The sequence below is a fragment of the Zingiber officinale genome, chromosome 10A (genome assembly GCF_018446385.1).
Source record: "Zingiber officinale cultivar Zhangliang chromosome 10A, Zo_v1.1, whole genome shotgun sequence".
Lineage (NCBI taxonomy): Eukaryota > Viridiplantae > Streptophyta > Magnoliopsida > Zingiberales > Zingiberaceae > Zingiber > Zingiber officinale.
This window is the reverse complement of record NC_056004.1, coordinates 94,693,867-94,717,974: the sequence shown is the minus strand read 5'-3', so window position 1 is coordinate 94,717,974 and position 24,108 is coordinate 94,693,867. Positions and strand designations below refer to the sequence as shown.

At 34.6% G+C, this 24,108-nt stretch overlaps 1 protein-coding gene across 1 annotated transcript; it reads left to right on the top strand.

Moving 5' to 3' along the window:
- Positions 1-9,632: 9,632 nt before the first annotated feature.
- On the top strand, positions 9,633-12,366 carry LOC122027592 (diacylglycerol O-acyltransferase 2D-like). The gene is made up of 9 exons (XM_042586580.1): positions 9,633-9,866; positions 9,947-10,021; positions 10,130-10,215; positions 10,802-10,908; positions 11,039-11,194; positions 11,458-11,544; positions 11,692-11,789; positions 11,874-11,961; positions 12,083-12,366. Exons 1-9 carry the CDS (start codon positions 9,682-9,684, stop codon positions 12,182-12,184), a joined length of 984 nt encoding a protein of 327 aa, XP_042442514.1. The 5' UTR covers positions 9,633-9,681; the 3' UTR covers positions 12,185-12,366.
- Positions 12,367-24,108: the final 11,742 nt, after the last annotated feature.

Below are 24,108 nucleotides of genomic sequence, written 5' to 3'. Positions count from 1 at the left end.
ATAATACCACATAAGAAATAATTTTAATAAAAATTCCTTTTTAATATGATGTGGCCGGCCACCTTAAGGCCAACCTTTAGGCTTGGCCGGCCCTAAGCTTGAGCTTCAAGCTTAGCTTGGCCGGCCCCTATTGGTTGGGTAAGAAGGTGGGTATGTGGTGGGTATAAATCTCTATATACAAGAGGCTACGATAGGGACCGAGAGGAGGAATTGATTTTGGTCTCCCGATGAAATTAAGCTTCCCGTGTTCGCCCCAAACACACAACTTAATTCCATCAATAATAATTCATTCCACTAAAGAACTATTATTGAACTACCGCACCAATCCCAAATTACATTTTGGGCTCCTTCTTATTATGAGTGTGTTAGTCTCCCTGTGTTTAAGATGTCAAATGTCCACTAATTAAGCGAGTTACTGACAACTCATTTAATTAATATCTTAGTCCAAGAGTAGTACCACTCAACCTTATCGTCGGACTAAGTCCACCTGCAGGGTTTAACATGACAATCCTTATGAGCTCCTCTTGAGGACATTCTCAACCTAGATCACTAGGACACAGTTTCCTTGTATAATCAATAATACACACTATAAGTGATATCATTTCCCAACTTATCGGGCTTATTGATTCATCGAACTAAATCTCACCCATTGATAAATTAAAGAAATAAATATCAAATATATGTTCTTGTTATTATATTAGGATTAAGAGCACACACTTCCATAATAACTGAGGTCTTTGTTTCTTTATAAAGTCAGTATAAAAGAAACGACCTCTAATGGTCCTACTCAATACACTCTAAGTGTACTAGTGTAATTATATAGTTAAGATAAACTAATACCTAATTACACTACGACCTTCCAATGGTTTGTTCCTTTCCATTATGGTCGTGAGTTACTGTTTATAATTTATAAGGTACTGATAACATGATCCTCTGTGTGTGACACCACACACCATGTTATCTACAATATAAATTAATTGAACAACTATATTTATCATAAATGTAGACATTTGACCAATGTGATTCTTATTTCTAGATAAATGTTTATACCAAAAGCTAGGCTTTTAGTATACACTCTAACACTCCAGGTCCAGGTGCCCGGAAGGGTTTCGAGCGCTCGGACCAAGAAAGTCAACAGAGTTAACTTTTTACTGGTCCGAGCCCTCTGCTCCGGTTCCGTTCACCTCGGTCAAGATCTTTCGCTCCGGCTCGCTTGGGTAATTTTAGTCAACCGAAATAAGGCTCACCCGAACCAAATTTCGGCCTTCTTGAAAAGGCTTCCGCTCCAGCTTCTCGTCCCTCAGAATCGTCGCGTGCTTCCTTCTCATCCGCCAGCGTACTCATCCGCAGCTCTTCGTTCCTCAGTCGCACCCCATGCCGACCTTCTCGCTAGCTGTGTCTCTTGCTCCCCGAGAAATCTTCTGCTTCGGCTTCTCGTCCCTCGGAAACATCGAACGCTTCCTTTTCGTTCGTTGGTGTACTCTTCTGCAGCGCCTCGTCCCTCAGACACATTCTCTCATACCATCCTTCTTGCTAGCTACATCTTCCGCTCGACTCCCTGTGCTCCTAAGTTCCTGCACACTTAGACACAAGGTTAAAACACCACAAGACCTAACTTAACTTGTTGATCACACCAAAATAACCTTGGGATTCCAACAATCTCCCTCTTTTTGATGTGAGCAACCCAAGTTAAGTTAGGGTAAATAGACATAAAAGTAAAACAGTTAATATTGCAATAAAGTACAAAAAAGATAGAAAAATTGTAGTCTACCTCTCCCTAGACTTATACTTTTCCTTCTCCCCATTTGATTACATAAAAAATTGGGGTACTAAGAAAACTCTAAGGGAATAATTTGGAAAACTTTGAAAAATTATTTCGATATTACTAAAAATTTGCAATAATTTTCAAAGAAATTTCTAAGTAAAAATATTTAACAAAATTTTTTTTTCCAGAAATTTTTCTAAGTTTTGCAAGCAAAATTATTTTTGAGAATAAGTAAAAATTTTAAGCAAGAAAATTTTCTCAGTAAAAGAAAATTCTAACTTAGGTAATTCTTAGATCATTTTGAGAAATTTTTCTAAAAAAAATGTTTTGAAAAATATTTTAAAGCATTATTTACTTTCAATACTTTATCAGTAAGTTAATTAAATATTTTATTTCAATATTTTGACTTCCAGACAGTGGCGAGGCACTAGGCCTTCTTGGTTATTGGAGCAACAACCACTTTCTTAGACAAATTCTCATAAGGAAATTAGCTGTTTAATTTTCTTGCTGAAAGCGCTAAGTCTAATCACAATTTGGTTTAGTGATGTTTAAATTTCCATTTTAGTTTGCCATAATTTCTCAAATTTAAAGCAGGGAATTTTGAACATGCAGAAAATTATATTTGTTCTTTTAACATGTCATTTTCTCTTGTTAGTTAGTCGAGATTCTTTAATCGACAATCTGTTGCTAAAGTTTCTTTAAACTCACTATTCTTTATTTTATTTTTAATTTATAATTCGTAAAAATGTTTTAATAATATATTTTTTAACTCAAAAAATCTTTCGACGGTATCTTAACAGAATTAAGCAATTGGTCAAGAGGTGGAGACCGTACTTGACTTACCTTATTGACTTTTAATGCTCCGCTTGTTGAGCTTCTTTCTTTCGAAGACTCTCCCCCTTCATCGATGCTTATCTGGGATGAGTTTTCTATGCCCTAGGGATGAAATTCGGCTGTTAGGGTTGTCTCGACAATTTCCTCCGTCTCGGATTCTTCTAACGACAACTCGGTGTCCATCGAGGACTCGGCTTCAAATGGTTTTTCGTAGAGCTTCAAGAACTTTTCCTAAAGTTCTTTTGCGCTTCTGTATTTTTCGAATTTTTCGAGATCCTGGGTAGGTATTACATTCAGAAGGCGGGATTCAGCCTTACCGTTTGTCATGAATTCATCGCGCTGCTCGTCAGTCCATTGATGCTCCTCAAGTTATTCTCCTTTTGCATCCTTTGGAGCTTCATAACCATACGTCATTATTAATAACATATTAAAATTAGTTTTAAAATAAACCTGCATTCGTCGCTTCCAAAAAACGAACTCCCCCTTAAACTGTGGTGAGTAGATGTTCGTTTCGGCCATCTCGTTGCTTCAGTTGGTGGTTAGTCCTCCTGAGGTGTCCTTGCTCTGATGTCATTTGTTGAGCTGCGTTGGCCAACTAAAAGGGGGGTTGGATAGCCTGCACAAATAAAAAACAAACTACCCTTCTCGGACTTTCAAAGTAACATTTGCATAAATTAAATAAACAGAAAATAATAAAAAGAAGAGGCACCGGATTTGACTTGGTTACAACCGGGGAGGTTGTTAATCCAAGGAAGATGAAGCGCAATAGATATCTTCTTTCGGGCGGAGAGGCTTCTTACAACATTCAAGCACATAGAAAAGAATAAGTTAAACTAATAATGAAAGCATACAAGTGTTGTAATCAGAATTGCTTGAGTTATTCAGCTTCTTGGACCAAGGCTATATTTATAGCCTTGGTCGGGGCATCTGAAAGGGTTCCAGGCACCTAAGAGGGGATAAAACTTTATCCCTTCTCGCATAGATCGCATTTGACCACGCTCTTGATAAACTCCAGGTCTGGGTGCCCGGAAGGGTTTTGGGCGCCCTAGACTAGTTCGGGCGCCCGGACCAAGAAAGTCGACAAAGTTGACTTTTTCTAGTCCGGGCCCTCTGCTTCGGTTCCGTTCGCCTCGGTCAAGATCTTTCGCTCCGACTCGTTTGGGTGATTTCAGCAAACCGAAATAAGGCTCACCCGAACCCAATTTTGGCCTTCTCAAACAGGTTTCCGCTCCAGCTTCTCGTCCCTCGGAATCGTCGCGTGCTTCCTTCTCATCCGCTAGCGTACTCATCCGCAGCTCTTCGTCCCTCGGTCGCACCCCATGCCGACCTTCTCGCTAGCTGCGTCTCTTGCTCCCCGAGCAATCTTTCGCTCCAGCTTCTCGTCCCTCGAAAACACCGCACGCTTCCTTCTCGTCCATCGGTGTACTCTTCTGCAGCGCCTCGTCCCTCAGACGCACTCTCCCGTGTCGTTCTTTTCGCTAGTTGCATCTTCCGTTTGACTCCCTGTGCCCCTAAGCTTCTGCACACTTAGACACAAGGTTAAAACACCACAGGACCTAACTTAACTTGTTGATCACACCAAAATAACCTTTAAGTACCCTAGTTTTTTGATGTGATCAAAGAGGGAGGAATAGGTACAAGTTCAAGGGGGATTAAGAGTTAAGATTTTATTTTTTTTTCAAATTTTGAATTTTGATAACTCTATTTTATCAGTCTGAATTTTGATAAATCAATTTGAATTATACTTGATGTTGCAATTTCTTTTATTGCAACTTTTGAAGATCGTTTGGAGCGATAGAGGGGGGGGGGGTGAATATCGCGATTTTTAAAACTAATCTTTTCTTTTATATCAAAGTCGTGCACAACGGAAAGTAAAAAGAGACAGATTGTTTACTTCGTTCGGAGCCTAGCTCGACTCCTACTCTAAGGCTCGCGGTCCTTGACCGCACCGGTGAGCAAACCACTATAACTCTTCTTTCCGAAATTCTTCGGAAAGAAGCAGAACGTACAATGGAGCAAGATAGTAACACCCTACTATCTTGCTTAAATGAATTACAAATGCAAGCTTAAAATAAAATTTTACCGACTAATAAAATGGAGATGTAGCTTAGGTCGGCACTTCCGGATGACGTAGCTTGCTGCACAGATGAAGACGAGACGATTGTAGAGCAGAAATTTTGATCAGAAAAGTTGTTCTCCTGGCCTCTGTCTTCGAGTATGAATTTATAGGTGTACTGGAGGTTCCGTCGACCGATCCCTCTGTTTGGTCGACCAAACCCGCTCCCTTCCTTCCTTGCTGAAGTTCGAAGCTGTCTCAATCTTTTGCATTTACTGGTCTTTAATGGTTCGGTCGACCGAACCCCTTTTTCGGTAGACCGAACAAGCTTTTCCTTGTTCGTCAGAATCTGCCGTGATCTTGATTTAATGCAGCTTTAATGTTGATTGGATCAGTCAACCGATGTTTGGGTTCGGTCGACCGATTAGCCCTTCTTTCCTTTCCATGCTGATCGGTGCTGACAAGCTGACTTAGCTGAGTCACTAGGTTCGGTCGATCGATCTTACTGTTCGGTTGATCGATCAGGCTTTGATCCGATTCTGGCTCAGTTCTGATCTGAACTGACTTATGTGCTGATCTTACTTTGTTAGGTCAACCGATCCTCTAGTTCGGTCGATCGATCCAACTTAACCTGCAAGACAGTGTTAAAAATAACCTGCAACACAGATGTTAGACCAAAACAACCTGCAACACAGATATTAGCATAATAGTATAATAATGAGAAATAAAAGAACAGTAGAACTGTTCTTGATCTCAACTTGGAAACCTTCCCGGTTTCTTCAGTTGGATTAGCGACCTAAAGTTGTTCCCTTTGGGAACCCGACCTCACTGTCGCTCCTCCAGTTTGTTTACCTCAACCTACCTGCCAAACTTTGATCCTCCAGATCTAGTTTGGACTTTTCACTCAGCCTTGATCGGCTCCCCAGGACTTTTCCTTCGATCTTCTGTCCTCCAGACCTCTCGATCACTCTGCCAAGCCTCGACCCACTTGGACTTGCACCTAGGTTCCACGACCTGCTAAGATTTCTCTGCCTAGCCTCCAGCTAGGACTTTCCCGGTTGAGTAAACATCCTGCACACTCAGTCAACTTGTTAGATCATAACAAGACTTAACTTGGAACCTTTGACAACATCAAAACTCAGGTTTGATTCTGGTGCAGCTTGCACCAACAACTTTATGCTTAAAATGTTTTGCAATTTCTTTTATTACAACTTGTTCGTTATTACCCTAACTTGAACCTGGGTTAATGCACATCAAAAAAGGGGAGATTGTTGGACTCCGTAGTTGTTGTGGCGTGATCAACCAAATTAAGTTAGGTTTTGTTTTGTTTTGATCCCTGTGTCTAAGTGTGTAGGAGCTTAGGAGTACAGGAAGTCGAGCAGAAGACGTAGATAGCGAGAAAGATGACACGGGAAGGGAGCTGACGGGTTCGGTGCATCTAAGGGACGAGGTACTGCGGAAGAGTACACCGGTGGATGAGAAGAACGTACGTGATGTTCATGGGACGAGAAGCCAGAGCGGAAGCCTGCTTGAGGAGAAGGTCGAAAATTGGGTTCGGGTGAGCTCTATTTCAGTTGGCCGCAATCACCCAGGCGACCGGAGCAGCGGTAGAGCAAAAGAAGCTGATGAAGACTGCTAGAGGCGCCCTCAACAAGGGTTGAAGGCGCCTCTACCACCTTCAGGCGGAAGGCACCCTCCATAAGCATGGAAGGCACCCTCCTTGAGCATGGAAGACGCCTTCGACCAGTCAAAGTAGTTGTTCTCAATGGATAAAAATTTATCCACTGCGCCTCGCTGGAGGCGCCCCTCCAAGTGCTTTGATGGTGCCCTCAAGGTACAAATAAGATTTTTCAAGGGCTATAAAAAGATCTTTGGACTTAGGAAATATGTATCAACTCTAGCTTTCATTTCTTAGCATATTCCTGAGCTTTTAAAAAGTGTAATAGGCTTCTCCACCTATAGAAGGAGATCTTTTAACGCTTTCCTTTGCCTTGGATTAATAACCGCCTAGGTTGTAACCAAGTAATTCCTTTGTGTCTTTATTTATTTATTAATCGCTTAACTTCATAAGTGTGCTACTAATCTGAGTCGAAGATCGAGAAAGAGCTTTATTTCTCTATTTCAGGAAATTCACCCCCTCTTGCCGGCTGCACCAACACTCAGTTCCTATGTTTAAAATTATTTATTATTTAGTCCTTAACTAAATATAACAGATATCAATTTACTTAATTATCTTTATTTTTTATAGGTAAAAAAAAGCTTAAAAGGAGGTATAATTCCTCCTAAATTTAGTATAATTTTGTTGGACTTCAATCAAAGTCTCATATTGGAAAGATTTGGTAAAGATCATAGGTTTAAAAGGATGTAGGATATTTCTATTGGCATGAGGCCTTTTGGGAAGAGCCCAAGAGCAAAGTCATGAAGGCCTAGGCCAAAAGTGAAAAATATCATACCATCGTAGAGATATATGGGCATCCTTTGAACACAACAAATTTTTAAAAAAAAATTAATATATTTTGTATCCAGTTGAACACAACTCTTTTTTTACCTGACCAATTGATTGGGAATCATACTAATCGATTGATTTAGGCTGAATTGATTGACCAATCGATTCATCCTAAGTTAATTGATTGGTATGAGCTCCCAATCGATTGATCAGATGAAAAAAGAGTCGTGCTCAATTTGATAGCAAATATACTAGATTCTAGTATAAATGTATTGAATTTAGGAAGAATTATATCTCCTTTTAGACCTTTTGTACCTATAAAAAATAAAAGTCAATTAGATAAATCGGTATGTATTAGAGAGTTATATGCAAGAAAAGTTTTATGTAGGGAGTGGAAATAAATTTTTTATGACGTAGGGATTAAGGAGGAAGAATAATGTGTTAGTAGGGAGTTTTGAGCAATTTTCTCTTAATTCAATTCATTATTTGATTATTTTTCCTATAACTTATGTACTTGTTCATTATTCTTTGCATGTGTTTATCCTTGAATCGATATTTTAAATATGATGTACATTCTTATTAATTTTGATGTAGAGCTAATTAAGTGCATTACCTGATAATTCCATTATGATAATGTCATTAATATTGTGGCCATCAGTCTAATTAGTCCAGATTGTTGCCCATTTCCTGCTTTTCCCTCTTTTTTTGGCTTTGTAAGTATCCTCAGTAACCTGTTGATTTGCAATTTTCAGGAAGGTGAATTACCGAGATAATTTACTCAAACTTATTCAGGTCGAATCATCAGATAGTTAACAAAGATCTTTTTGAGTGTTTTAGCTATGGTTTTTTTTTTAATAATTCTTAAGATGTTGCTTTGATCTTCATTCCCTGGCTTCAGGGATATGGATGGGATTTTACAGAAGGCATTTTAGAGGCACGAAGGGTTCCTTCTCCATGTCTTGATTGGGTACAAAACGATGTACAAAAATACATCGTCCGTACTAAATTAATATTTAAGGATATAAATATTAAAATTTAGTTTCATATCATTTCGAGTTCTCTATATCTATTAATCAATTAATTTTGGCCCCGTTTTAATTGACACCGACTGATGGTGAGAGCTCGTAATGATATTGAACTAAGTTCTATATGTTTATATAGTTCTCCTAATTATATTCATATCTTTAAATATTAATTTGACATACTATACTAAAAATAATAATTTTTTAAATATGGATCAAATTTTTTAATCATTAAAAAAAATTAATCAATTGTGATTGCTACACTGCAAAACATGTAAATCTTATTTTAAATGATTAAAAATTATTCGTAGAAATGATTGTTGTTAATATAATACGTTAAATTGATATTTAAGATTGTATATATAATTATAAATATATAAGATTTGATTCTATATCATTCTGAATTCTTCAAGTTTATTAGTTAATTTCGACTCTGATTTCGATCGAAAGTGATTAATAGATATAGAGATTTTGAAATGATATAGAACTAAGTTCTATGTGTTTATTTAATTCTTTTATTTATATATATATATATATATATATATATATATATATATAAATAAAAGTTTAAATATTAATTTGGTATAATATATAAGAATAATAATTTTTTTAAATACAATGAGATATTTTAATCATTACGAAAAAAAATAATTGGTTGCTATATTTTAGCAATGGATCGAAATTATTGTTCATCACCGTGTAAATATTCTGAATGGATTGCAACCTTAAGCAATAGATTAAAATTTATATTTAACGATTAAAAAAAATCTAATTGATATTAAAAAAAATATTACTCGTAAGAAATTATATCATATAAGAATAGACACAGGAGAATTAAATAAATATTCTAATTGAGTTATTTTGAGTTAAATTGATTGATATACATAGAGAGTTCGAGTAATATAGAAATAAGTCCCGTATTTGTCTAATTTTAAATTTTTTTTTTTTAAAAAAAAATATGGCCGAATCAATTGCACTGCAGTAATCCATTCGACGACGAATAAATAGTGAGGTAAAATAGATATTAAGTACGTGTTTTAGTAATTTCAAAACATGATTTACACATTTATGAAACTTATGAGATAATTTGATGTTTTCTTTTCGTTTTTTTTCTTTGTATCTTCTTTCCTTGGTTTTTCCGCTTGTCGGTCGTGGAGACTTTTCTTTTTTTAGAAAGAAAAACAAAGAGAAAAGAAAAGAGGAGTTCATTTAATTGTTCTCATATTAAGAAGTTGATTTCAATTTTGTTTTACTTGTTCGTTTTCTTTCCGTTCCAAACACTCCTTTTGTTTTTTTTTCTGCATTAAGCAGCTCCTGGACAGCGAAGTCCTGCTGACGTGTCATCAGCATCCTCTTCCCGACGGTCAACGTTGTCGCGTTGTGGCATGCATGATTGCCGTTGGATCTTAAATCGATGGCTGACTGAGACTCTCCGACCTCGTTCGTGGCCCTTCTGGATCGGTATATAAAGACCAGAACCACCCCACCTAGCGATCTGCAGTTCTGGGTGCATCATCAGCTACTTCTTCTTCTTCAATTCCTCCTCTCTGTCCTTGTCATGTCGATCGACGTGATGAATGAGGACGACGGGAAGGTGGCCGGGAAACCGGCGGTGTTCAAACGGACGGACTACTCCCTCCTCAGAACCATTGTCGCCCTCGTCCTCTTGCTCGGCGCCATCCACTTCAACGTCGCTCTTGTCCTCGCCGCCCTCCTCCTTTTCCCCGCCCACATCGCCATCGCGTTCGTATCCTCCCGGCGCTCCTTCGGTATTTCTGGCCGTGCTTGATTCTTATAATAATGATTTCTTTTAATTGATTTAGGGTTTTTGCGATTCTGATTATCTTCATGGTGATTCCTCTCGACGATGGAAATTATTTGGGTCGGAAATTGTCAAGGTATCAAATTTCTCCATCAATTTCGTGGAACCCTAGTTTAGTTTATACTTTGGTTAATGTCCTTCGCAATTTGTCTTTTTTTTTCCATTTATATAAAAAAAATATCAGGTATATTTGTAAGTATGCGTGTGGATATTTTCCCATCACCCTTCATTTGGAGGATATCACGGCTTTCGACCCGGATCAGGCCTACGGTAACCTCTTATCCACCACTAAATTCTTAGGGTTATCGTTTGCAGAGGCTTGTTTTTTCATCTCCATTTCTGTTATAGGACAATCTCACACTGATACCAACAAACATAAATCAGGCCTACATCAACTTCAACATCAACAATGAAATACATTTGTCATTATGAAACTTAATATTGCTTATATGTCTTTGGAAATTTGCAAGTCTCTCATGAATGTAATTAGTTTGAACTAAACTAGTGCTAATGATGTTTGATTAAAACTATATACTCAAGGCGTCCTTGGTATACTTTTAATTATTATTTAGTTTCATGTTTCATTTGTTTATTAGATCATTTTAATTTACTTTTCATGTTCTAATGTTATTCCAAAATATCTTTTTTAATATTAAATAAATATCACAGCAAAAACTAGCCTCTGCTACCATTTTCCTGACCTTTTTGCATTATTTTGATGTCTTTGTGTTTGCCTTCCTGAATCAAAAAATTTTCTTGGCTAAAGAAAAACAAATCACCAATAGTCAGCAGATATGTTTGATTTCTTTGTTTAGAATTATAGAGTTGGTGAGTGCCACTATTGTTAATATTGCAGTGTTTGGTTATGAGCCACACTCGGTCCTGCCAATAGCTCTTTGTGCTCTTGGGGAAGACGCGAAGTTCATGCCACTGCGTAAGATGAAGGTTCTCGCAAGCAGTGCAGTAAGGTTCCCTCATTTTTAGTCATTGGATCTATTAGTAGATATAATCAATTTTATTTGAACATTTTTCTTCCTTTTCTTTTGATGCATCTGTGATTTCTAATTCTCTGCGTCTGTGAATCTTTCGTCAGGTTTTCTACACTCCGTTTCTGAGGCAGATTTGGACATGGCTTGGGCTAATCCCTGCATCAAGGAAGAACTTCTATTCATATTTAGCAGCTGGGTACAGCTGCATCATTGTGCCGGGTGGCGTTCAGGAGACACTTCACTTGAGCCATGACACTGAGGTCGGTCTTCTTCATTGAACCAAATACTTCACTGCAGACTAATGTATTGATCTTGTTCTAAATGCTATACATTTATTCTAAATTCAAATTACTTTCTCAATTCACTACTTTTTTCAGGTTAATAATAACGTTTCTAGCATGTATTGCTTTTCATTGTTTATCGTATGCTTTCCTGATATTTCAGTTGTCTATTTGCTTATTTAGATTTCGGATAAACAAAGGAGCATCTGAATACTAACAAGTCAAATCCATGTGGTTAATAGGTTGCTTTCCTTAAAACAAGAAAAGGGTTTGTGCGAATTGCCATTGAGACAGGATGCCCTCTAGTTCCTGTCTTTTGCTTTGGTCAGGTTTGATTTTTTATCCGTTATGATGATACGACCACATGAATTCTCAAAGCTGCAACTGGATTTTGCATTGCCAGAATTATGATGATATGATCAGGTTTTTAAACAAAGAAATGTGAAAATAAATTTTTATTAATTATTGACCGACAGAGCTATGTCTATCGGTGGTGGAAGCCTACTGGGAAAATGTTTTTCCAGATTGCTCGATCACTAAAATTTACTCCATTGGTCTTCTGGGGAAGATTTGGGTAGGTTTACCCTCCAAAATTTAGCTTTAGAACTGGTTTTTCTTGGCTCGATCTTATCATAAGCAACCTTTTCCTGTTATGCAGAACTCCAATTCCGTTTCGGCATCCATTGCACGTTGTAGTCGGACGACCGATCGAGCTGTTGAAGAATCCAAAGCCCACTGCAGAAGAGGTAAACAAAGATGGCGCGCTTCACTCATCGAGTGTGCCAATGCTTTCAAAACCAAATCTTCTGGGCAAATTTTTTGCATTGGAATAAAACATGTATGATTGTCTGTTTCTTGATTTCACAGATAAATGAGGCACATGCTCGGTTTGTTCATGCCCTCCAGGTGCTCTTTGACAAGTACAAGGGCAGAACTGATTACCCTAATCTACAACTCAGAATTCTGTAAACATGCCTTGGTCCATGCTATCTACATCTCCTAAATTGTCTCATTATAAGCCTGCTTCTGAAAGGAACAAGACAATATGGTGTATTGTGTTTAGATAGGGATAAGTTAATATCCAAGCTTGGTCATAATAATCCTAAAAGTTGTGCAGGAAGTTATCGTGAATAATATTTTGGGTACAATGAAGGAGCTTGTTTCTTAACTAGGTTTTTTTTTTTTTTTTTTTTTCAATTTGCTATAGATTTCTTGAGCTAAATCGTGCAGGAGAACGAACGGTTTGTTGCATGTTTGTATTGATATTTTGAGAATCTATAATAAATCTATTTTTGAAGTAATTACAAAACAAGGACTCGACTTGACCGGAGATAGTCATCGGCAACGCCACCTCTCCTCCAAAATGTATGCCATTTGACATCGCCGAACCCATCCCATAACCATCACCTCTATTACCTGGTCGTCTGGTCAGCCATTGTGTCAAACGCCTCAAATCTACTATGGCCACCGAAAATGCACATAGCCAGTCCGGGTGTTCTACCTGGGTTATGGATCTAGTGGCAAGACTCATGTACTAGTCCGACTGTTTGTCTCGAGGGGACTTCTTAATCCTTGATATTATCCTAAAAGACGGTTAGCTGGCCTTTGGCACTTCCATCAGTCCTTCGTTATACTAATATAGAAGCTATAAATGACTAACAATTAATTTACGAGCACAAGTTAATTTACGAGCATGATAAGTTGAAATTTAGAAATTAAATTAACATAAGGGAAATGATATAATTATTTAGAAATAAATTTTGACTTTCTATAACAAAATAAACTTTATCTTTATATAACAAGTTAACAAATGTATAACTAATTTACCGATAATTTACTAGTCAATCTTGATTTTGTCGTATAAAGTATTCAGAATACTTGTCAAATAAACTTTGGTCAATAATTATAATTATTTATGGATCAAAATAAATAATTGTCAATTAAAATAAGAGATTAGCGATCATATTTTTTGTTGGATAATTCATTCATATTTACTCGTAATTTTAGAATTTTTATAATTTAGAAATAATTTAGTAATTTTACATAAAATCAACAAAAATACCCCCTTTTTCAAATTTAGGGGTTAAAGTGATATTTTTAGTGTTACTCAAATTAACAAGGTCAAGCCACGTGTAGTCTATGTCAAGCCAGACATGATGATCACTCTCTAGCTATGTTTAGCCTGACACAGGGATCAAACCAACTCCACCCACCCTGAACACAGGACAAAATCAGTTCAAATATTCTGTCCTTTCCGATCGGACGGATTAGATTATATTTCAAGACATCATGATATCCTTAAAATGTATGTAGTATCCTCGTAATGTGCAAGACATCCTTGAGATATAATATGGTCCGTCCGATCGACAAGGAGACACAGGGACAGAAAAATTTAGGGACAGAGGATTTAAACTCAGACAAAATAAACTTGATACAAGGCAATTATTGTTTTAAATAAAATAATTAAAAAAATATTTATAAGAAAGAATAATTTTTCTCGGTTTAAAATCAATTCAATCATAATTCAATTGTTGTTTAGTTTTAAAATATTAATTTGTTATATAAAGATAAAGTTTATTTTGTTATAGAAAGACAAAATTTATATCTAATATAGATGGATGATTAATAATTGTATATTTCATGTTTGGGTTTTATTATTTGCTCAATTTAATTTTCCCTTTGGAAATTTATTTTCTTAATTTTAACTTGTCGTATTAATAAATTACTAGACTAATTCTTAAAGTTTTCATAATTATTCTCTAAATTTTATATTTATGCTCATAATTATTGGATCATTCTCTAATCTAAACTAAATAAAAAATTTCCTTAATTTTTTTTAAGGAGGTGTTGTTATTGACTTTCAAGTTATGTAGTACTCCTGATTGGTCCCTAAATTCATCTTTTTATTTTCAAATTTAAAGTCTTAATAAAAAAAATCTAAAAAAAATAAAAGAATCATAAAAAACTACTATTTTGATAACTAATTACAAGAAAAAATTTGAAACAAAAGTATAATCGTAATAATAATAATAATAGAAACTAAAAAAAAATATCTTGAAGTTTCTTCAACCAAAGCATCACTATTTAAAAAAAATAAATTTTTATGACTTTTGACAGTGTTATATCTAGACCTAAATACTTATAATTCATTTAAGAACAATCTCAACCTTGCACTCTCTTGATCCTATTCATGTTAAAAGTAACTATAATTCATTTTAGAACAACATCAACCTTAGTTTTAAGATTTCAGAAGCACTCAAGTCATGATTGAATTTTTGACCAAAATTCATGAATTTTGATAAATCAAATCCAGTCCAAACTTACCAATATTTTTTTCCCGCTCTTATGAGTCTTATTAATATTATATCCCAAAAGTTTTGACTCACACTCCTATCAGTGTGGAGAAATTGTTTTTTAAAAAAATTCAATCTTCTTTGTTTTTGGTATAATATCATAATTGGATCTAGATGCTTCTAATTACTCTATGACAACACCAATATTTTTTTATATACTCTTGTGATCCTATCTATGCCAAAATTTCATGATTCCATCAAAAGCATTTAAGTTATTATAAAGTTTTAACCATAATTTATTAATTGACCTAAGTAAGTTAGATTCAGTCCAAACATAGTCCAATAAATTTCATTCACTCCCCTAAGTCTCACCATGCCCTTAAATTTTTGACTAATGACCCTATTAATTTGGAGAAATTGTTAAAAAAAAAATCAATCTTTATGACTTTTGATATATATCTGGACTTAAACAATTCACTCTAGAATAACACCAATAACTTCTTTACCCTCTGCTAATCCTATCTATGCTAATCTTTCGGGATTCAAGAAGCACTTAAAGCCATTAATGAGTTTTAACAACACTCATTAATAAATCTAAACAAGTCAATTTCAATTCAAATCAAATCCAATAGATTCCTTCCACTCCCTTGAATCTCATTGTGCCCTAAAAATCTTGACTCATGACCTCTACTAGTCGGGAGAAATTATTTGTAAAATTAAATCTTCTTTACACTCTGCTAATCTTATCGATGCCAAAGTTTCTAGATTCAAAAGCATTTAAGCTAAGTCAGATTCAATCCAATTTTGATCCAATAGGTTTTTTCAACTCCCGCAAGTCTCACCATGCCTAAAACGTCTTATCTCATGCCCCTATTAGTATTGAAAAATTATTCAAAAAAATTAGCCTTGATGATACGTAATGTCATATCTAGAATTAGATAGGTTTATTCATCTTAGGACAACACTAATAACTTCCTTGTACTCTTCTAATTTTATTCATATAAAAAATTTAAGATTCTAAAAACATTTAAGCCATAAATGGATTTTAACAAAAATTTATTGATAAACATAAACAAATTAGATTTATTTCAAATCTGGCTCAATAAATTCAATCCACTATCCTAAGTCTTATGGAAAATAAAAGGTAGATACATACAATATATTACACTTGCAATATATATGGAAAAAATGTTAAGTGTAACTTTTGCACTTAACATGGGAGACCTTCTCAAGAGATGTAACATCATTTTCAGGTTGAGAAGGTAGACTTTCTCATTGTATATATCATATCACGTTCTTCTCACCTTCAACCATTACAATTTGGTTATCATAATAGGCGTTGTTGAAATATGATTTACTGCTAAAAAACTTGAAATATGATTTACTGTTAAAACTAGTTCTTGTAATAGAACCTAGATATTAAAAGAAGATGGGATGCATATGTCTCCTGTCCAAATTGAATTTGATCGGTAAATAAAAAATATTACCGACCAAATTTAACTTTGGTCGGTTAAAAAGTATAATTATCTGTCAAAATTTATTTTGATAGGCAATTTTAATTTTTTATCAATCAAAGTAAAATTTGACCGATAATATGTAATTTTATCAGTCAAAGTAATATTTGATTGACAATGTTTAATGTTTATTTTAGACAAATATATTTTTTCAATTAATGTGTAATTTTTTACTCGTCAAAATTAAATTTAACTGGTAATAATTAATTTTTTACTTACCAAAGTTAGATTTGATCGGTAATATTTAATTTTTTAACGATCAAAGTTATAATTGAGTGGTCATATTTAATTTTTTACTAGTCGAATTTACTTGGTTAGTAGTATGTAATGTATTGCAGGCCAAAATAATATTTTCTTTTTTTACTGGCAAAATTTATTTGGCTCTTATTTTTAAGAAAGTTTAATAGTCATTTATTTAACTGGTAATATTTAAAAAAAATGCTCTGAGAATAACCTGAGATTAAATTTACTGATCATTAAAGTCTAATTATTTTGGCTGGTAATATGCATTACCAACCAAAAAAAATAGAATTACTGGCCGATTCTATTTTTCCCATATTATTTGTGTTTATCCCATCTGCAAGCTAGAAGAGTAATAAGAAGAATAATAATAGACTTAGAAGAATAATAATAGACTTACTGCAAAAATCAACAAAGAGTATCTAGCATGATATCATACTTACCGATGTGACTTCATGGTAGCTTGGAGGAAGGTGAAAATAAAAAAAAATATATGTCATCGTGGTATGACGTCTCATTTGCTCCAACTATTGGAGCTCTTATTAAATTCATGTGCTTCCAAATAAATATCAGCTATAAACAAAGCATAAGTAGAGTTCATGTTTGCATGTATACTAATTAATACAGCTTGTTCGGTATAATTGACTTATAAGGTAGATTTCTCTCGTATTCTCAACGAAATCTAGTCCATTCTCTTCCACTATTATATTACACTTTGATTAATATAATTAATACAGTAATAAAACTCAAATAAAATGTAAATACAGATGTGAGTTAAAAATGAAAATAAATAATCACATATTTCAAGTACATAATAATGATCCATTGCATTTAAACAATATCAAAGTGTTGTAAATTATATGTAGCTACTGTCCCTTTGGAAGCGGGTCCACTCTAAGGCCAGTTCGGTATGGTACTAAATTTTTCATATGAAACTATATTTCGTATTGAAAATTTAAATATAAAAATATATATATCAATACAGTACTAAAATTCAATATATTAAAATTTTAATATATTAGATTTTAGGTGTCGCATAAATTCCATAATGTTCATATCAAAAATTTTGATACATTGAAATTATGAAAGTCTACTAATTAGAGAAATTTGTTCAATATTTTAGTAGATACAGATGTCAGTATCAAAAATCTTGATACGATATAATAACATATCAAATTTTTTAATATACTGTTAATATCGATATGTATATACACTATATTAAAATTTTAATATTTTCACTCTGCCCACTAGTGTTGTTTTCTTTTAAGGATTTTGTTGAATCAATCTTTCCATTGTTATCATATTTTAATTTCCTACCCTCTAACTTGAAAAAAGAATAATATGATTAAGAAACTAAAAGATTTAAAATTTACTATTTATGTTAATTTTATAGCAGCATACCTTTGATATCATTAATTCCATCGTCTAGACAACTACAACGTCACCGTCTTGAAAACTGATTATGTTACCAATCCTAAAGTTTTTACAAGTTTCATCATTTTGGACTTGCTCCTCTTCAAGTTTCATCATTTTGGACTTGCTGCTCTTCATCATCTATTGGAGTGGTGAAGCCTATAACAAAATCCTTATATTCCGGAAGTGGATGAATATTATATTCACTAACAACTTTCTATCAAATTGTTTTAAGTCTTCACGCCATCTCACACGTACAATTCTTTCCTCAAATTCAAACTAATCACTACTCCAACTTAGTTAAAATTCAAAGGAATCATCTTCTTCATCCAATGCCTATATTTCATCAGCATCTCTACAGGAATTAATGATATTAATTGCATGCCATATTCTTTTGTCACATAATGTGGTATGACATAACCTTTATGTATAAACGTGAGTAATAGATTGGTTAAATTGAATTAATATATCAAATCAATTGAATTTAAAATTTTAATTTTATTAATTTAAAATTTTATTTTAAAAAATAAAATATCAATTAATTTGATTTGATCTTAATTTTAGAAATTTAAATTTGATTAAATCAAAAATAACAGTCAACTACTTGACTATTAGTAGTTGATTGTTATAGTATCGATTAATTATAGAAAATTTAATTATTTTTTATTTTTGACTAAACCGATGTTTAATCAATTCAGTTTATTTAATTTTTATTGGAAATTTTGATCGATTGGTTAGGTCAAATTTTTTTGATTTATTCGATTTCAGTTTAAATAGTTTGATTGGTTCAGTCATTAACCATTGTTCATCCCTATGTTTATATCAAAGATATTGTAAAATTCAAGAAATATGAATGACCTATTTTGCTTAGAACCAAATATTACATACGCTCATGACAACTAGATAGATGACTTCTAGTGGAGCACTCCTTTGACGATGATGGTCAGATGCTCCTTATGTTAATCATATCACAATAAAAGGATTTCCCTACCCAAGGTCAATACAAAGTTATAAAGTGTTGGGTAGTCTCGACAAAGGTCTTTCGATGCTAAAGTAAGATGATGTGATCAGTAGTAAAAAATTATAAAGATGAATGAGAATAAGAATGAGAATCAACATTTCATTTTTCTAAATATCGCCCTTATTTTATATGTTTTTGTGTAACGTTAGCTTTTATGTCATTTAAATTCTCTGGCCGCAATTGCTGTCCTTACTCCTTATTATGATTATGCTTCATTTTCCTTCTCTGAAGTCGTTGAGCTCTCATTCCTGGGTGATGTATCATTGGTAGTTAGAGCAACATAAGGTTACGTACTCATTTCCGGAGTATGCTATGGTTCGTGCATTCATAATAAGCCCATGCTCTGATGGGCCTCATCCGGGCAGCCCATCTCATATTATTATGGAGTATCACTTTGCAAACGACATTTTATTAAAAGGAGCTAGTATGTTTTCATATTTACTAAAAGAAGTATTCTAATTTTTAAATTACCAAAAAGAGTACAAAAAAACAGTGATATTCCCTTCTTAACCCTCCCGCTAACCTCCTAAATCTCCTCCCCCTCCGACGATGTTTTTCGATGCATCCGAGCCACATTAGTATAGGTTTAAATTTAAAATTAATAAAATAGTTCGAATGCATGTGAGACTCATTCCTCTCTTTCTTACGTCGTGGAAATTCATTGTCCTCATCCCCCACCGAAACCTTGGCTTCATATGTCCCGGCCTCCAGGGTTTTTCTGATGGAATCCACATAGTGTGTCCCTCTAAGGCGACGTCAAGGCTTTTCGACGAAATCAATACAACTAAAGTGACGGACTCCGACGAAATCCACACAGAGGTCTGCCCATTCAAGTGTTTAGGGTTTTGTTCGCCGTAAATACTCTCCCTTCAGAATGAAGCAAGAAACTGCGGCAGCAAAGGTAAGTATCATGAACTTGTTCATCTTAGAAACCCATAGGATATATCCAGAAACAATAGGATATATCTAGAAAGCACCTGATATGGGATCATCATGTTGGGGCTGATATTTTACCATATCAGGCCCTCCAGAACAATGTGTGTCTCGATTTGGAAAACATTCCACCAATTTTGTTTTTACTGTTAATAAATTAAATTTGTAAAAATTATAAGCTGTAGTTGATTTTGGCCAGAAACTATATTGAAATAGTGTGTTAGGTCACTTTAACAGTTTTTTTAACTATCTATAATCAAAGGAAGGCATCAGGGAGATGTTATTTTACATGATCGACACATAACGATGATCAAATAGACCCCCTTTTGTGTTTTCTTGGACATACAAGAAATCTAGCATATTAGTGGTATACTGGTCAATATATTTCAAAATTGGAATTTAACATCTCAAACCTTTAGATTCTCAGGGCAACTCCCATTTTTTAATCTTAAACACCAAATAGTTTTATAAATTTAATGTTTTATTTTTTTCATTTTGGTATGCAAAAAAATATCTTAGAATATAACTATTAATTTATGATTTTCAGGTGTACCTGTTGCATTTACACGAAAAGACATATCTTTATTGCTTGGTTTTGCAGACCGAGGTGCTTCAGTTCCTATTAACTCAAATCAAGCATCAGGTGACCTCTTTCTTGCTCACTTCTCAAATAACAAACCCATTACCAGATCAATAATTGAGGAGTTGGAAATTTTATTCCAATAGAGTTGAACCACATGCTTATGTTTTATTATTTTACAAATTCTACATTTTGTATATATTTGTTTGTGTCTTATTTTCTTGTAGTACGTATAAACTTCCTTAGGTCTTATAGATATAGTAGATAATTTTGAGAATCTTGGTAGATTCAACTAGGTTGAAGTCATCCATCAATTTATGGCTCCACAATTAGCTACGATTGGGGATTTATTTTCATCAACTCAGACATATGACCCCAAGACCACCATACTCCCTTACCTAAAGGGATTTGCTGGTCTTTTGGCTGTGAGTAGATTTTTTATGTTAAATCTGATAATATTTTATGGAAATTTATGATTATGTAACACTTTTTATGATGAATCAAATATGGTTTTTGGAGCATGTTCCAATCTAAAAATCATACAATATTAAAGGAGCACGAATTAATATGTGGAGGAATATTCCTTCACATATTAGTAAGGTGAGGACCTTGTAAGACTGAGTATCACCTGAAGAGGTAAATATTGAAGAATGTCACCTATTCAAAGTAAATATACAGTTTATTACATGTGTTTTTATAATTGTATAGGTTATTATTGAATTAATCCCTACCTAATTTGAAAAAACATTGGTTGAAAACCTAGATTTGGCTGTTGATATTCCACGTTCATTGGAGACACCACAATTAGATGAAGCTAGATGGAAAGGCAATAAGAAATGTAGTAAATGCATCATTCAAGCAAACATAATCAAGGAGTTAACATTGGAGAACATGCATTTGAATGAAAGGGTGAAAGAATTAATCCAAATATTAGAAAATAGAGCCATGAAAGGTCAATCAAACGAGCGTGTAGTCGAGCCACAAGGCCTAGTTGCCTTTGGAACAAGGAGTAGGAGAGTACATGACCGTAGTCTGTATGATTATAGAGATACTCCAATTGATAGTCTATTGTGGCGAAAACTTTTACCTAAGAGGAAGCAAAGCAAAATAGAAATATGCAAGCCTATCGAGAACATCATAGCAGTAGAAGAGACTGAAAAAATTGTAAAAGAAAGTGAAGTTAAAGATGTTATTGACAAGAGCAAAGAAAACTTGATGCGGTTGATATGGAAGAAGAAACAGAGCTTATCTCCGTGTTGGAAGGCAATTCGGAAGAAGAGGCAGAAAATGATGCACTTAGGATTACACAACTCAACAAAATGAGAAAACAAGTCATTGTCGTAAGTGTATCTACATATTAATTAGTTTTAGATGTTAGATTTAAATTTTTAATTCAATGTGTTTAATGTCTCTGGTCATAGTATGTGAAAAAATAATTTAATACTTCGAAGAAGAAAAAACAAGGCAAAGATGTGGCCTACCTGTTAAAACAATTGGAAAACCTAAAGTATGGTAGTGTGAATTCTAAAATACATACTCTATTTAAATCAGTGAAAAGTTTTGAAAATTATCTGGTTCCTTCCTTAATTTATTAAAGTAATTGATTTACTTTGCAGATGTACAACTAATTATATTTGGGAGGAACCGCCCTTTAGTTTAACTATACCTTCCTTCTTATCTGGTGTGCATGGAAAGGTGTTCACAAAAGGGGAGTTAATAGACACCTATTGTCACGCCCCAGGTAGTCTCTGTCAAAAGAAATTTCGACAGCATCTCCCCTGTACGGATGACAATATGAAACTTTACTACAAGATCCTCTAGGCCACACAATCCTCGGCCAACACGGCCGGAACAATAATAATAAATATAACTAAATAATTCACGCAGTTAATAATAAATCAGCCTCCGGCTGACTATACAACCACGCAGTTTATTTGAAAACCACCTACTCCACTACTACGACAAAAAACGTGTAACACAGCAGAGAAATCAATGCAATGGAAAAATAAGTGCAGTAGACCAAAACTTGATAAAAATCCTCAAGTACAATCACAAGTATATAGATCAATAAGTAGATCATCACAAAAACAAGGAACCAAGTCCGTAAGCAGAAAGTTGTCGCGACACGAAGTGGGGACTAGCGACTGGAATCTCCTAACGGCCTCAACCTGAAATAGATATAATCAACGGGGTGAGTTCAACAACTCAGCGGGTATTGGGCTAACAGGCATAATAAGAAATAACTAATAGTAATAAATATGTGTACAATCTCCTGAGTAATGGAAAATGCAAAATTGTAAGAAAAGAAGAAGTTGTACTCACCAGGGCCTCCTATCAGAATAATAAGGTCATCAGACCAAAGATAGCATGTCCCTGTATGCATGTCAAACATATGCATCCATCCAATATGCATCAAATAAAATGCAGCAAACACAAGCAATAAATGCAATCATGCATATGATATCAATGACATGTCCTGGTCACCCCTGACGCCAGTCAATCATCTCACACACGATGGTGAGACAGAGTGGGTAGGATTATGACAATTGTGCACTCTGCCATCACTACTCCTGAGTGACCGAGTGGACAGGTTGCTATCGGAGTACACCTATCCTCCTACCCCAAATCATAAGTGGGGGAGCTCAATGCTCTCATCTCCCTGAGACAGTCCAGAGGATGAATCCCTGACGTGCTACCACGCTGCATCATGCTACCCATGAGTGGACCAGCGGAGCATTGACAGAGCAAACCGCCACACACCTTGCCTGATATACCACTAACCCTGAGTGGTTGTGTGTGCAAATCCATGTAACTAGCGATGAGCTCAACAATAATAGGGTTACCAATCACTCAGCATGCAATCATGCAAAATGGTGCATGACATTAAACATGAAAATCCTGACCATATCTACCTCCATAAAACATGTACCAAAAATAAATGGATCAAATAAATAGATCTAGGTACACGGGTCAGATATGATAAATGTCTAGTCCAGTGTATCCTAAGGTATGATATGTCACTATCTCTATGAGCATAAATAATCATGGCAATAAACAAGAGGGTATAAAACATAAATGCAGAACAGATAAAAGCATACAACATGTATCATATAGTGACATACCAAAGTAAAGATAAACATAATTATTACTAAAGGTTATAACCTACTACGCATATCAACATGACATTATCAAAAGAGATAAGTCAAGGTACCCGTCTCAAATAGAAGATTCAATCAAGCCAAATCCAACGTCGAGATGCTCGTCTTGAATCAGAGTCTTGTATCGATCAATATATATATATTTATTTATTTAGCTAAAATTCATAATAATTTGATGGCTAGATAAAATCCCCAAAACTAATTTAGGGAAAACCCTAATCAACATAGCCATTTGCCTACTTAAATTAAATCCAACGGTTAACTAGGGTTTAATTGCCTTAACTCTAATCATTCCATTAGATTAATTCTAAATCTAATCAATCTACATATAATCAACTAATTATAACTTTCAATTCAAACCACGATAAAGATCAATTAGCTATCCTTACCTCACTTCATAGCCGTTGTTGATCCTGAGTCAAGGAGTGTGTTCCCTGCTGGAAACAAGGTGAGCTGCTTGGACAAACAAGAAAATGCCACCGCCTAGATCCAGAGAACAAAATCTCACCTCTTACGACCCTCTTTTGTTGATTCACAGCCAAAGAGATTGTTGTTGCCAGGAAAGAGAAATTATCGGTGACCAAGAAAACCCACAATCTAGATCCACCGAACCCTACACATGTTGGACAAATGGACAAATCCACTAAATGGATCAAGAAGAGGAGATCATGAATTCAACCAAGAATCTATACATCACTAAAGTCTAGCATCCAATTAGTTTCCCTTACCTCCAAGATCTCA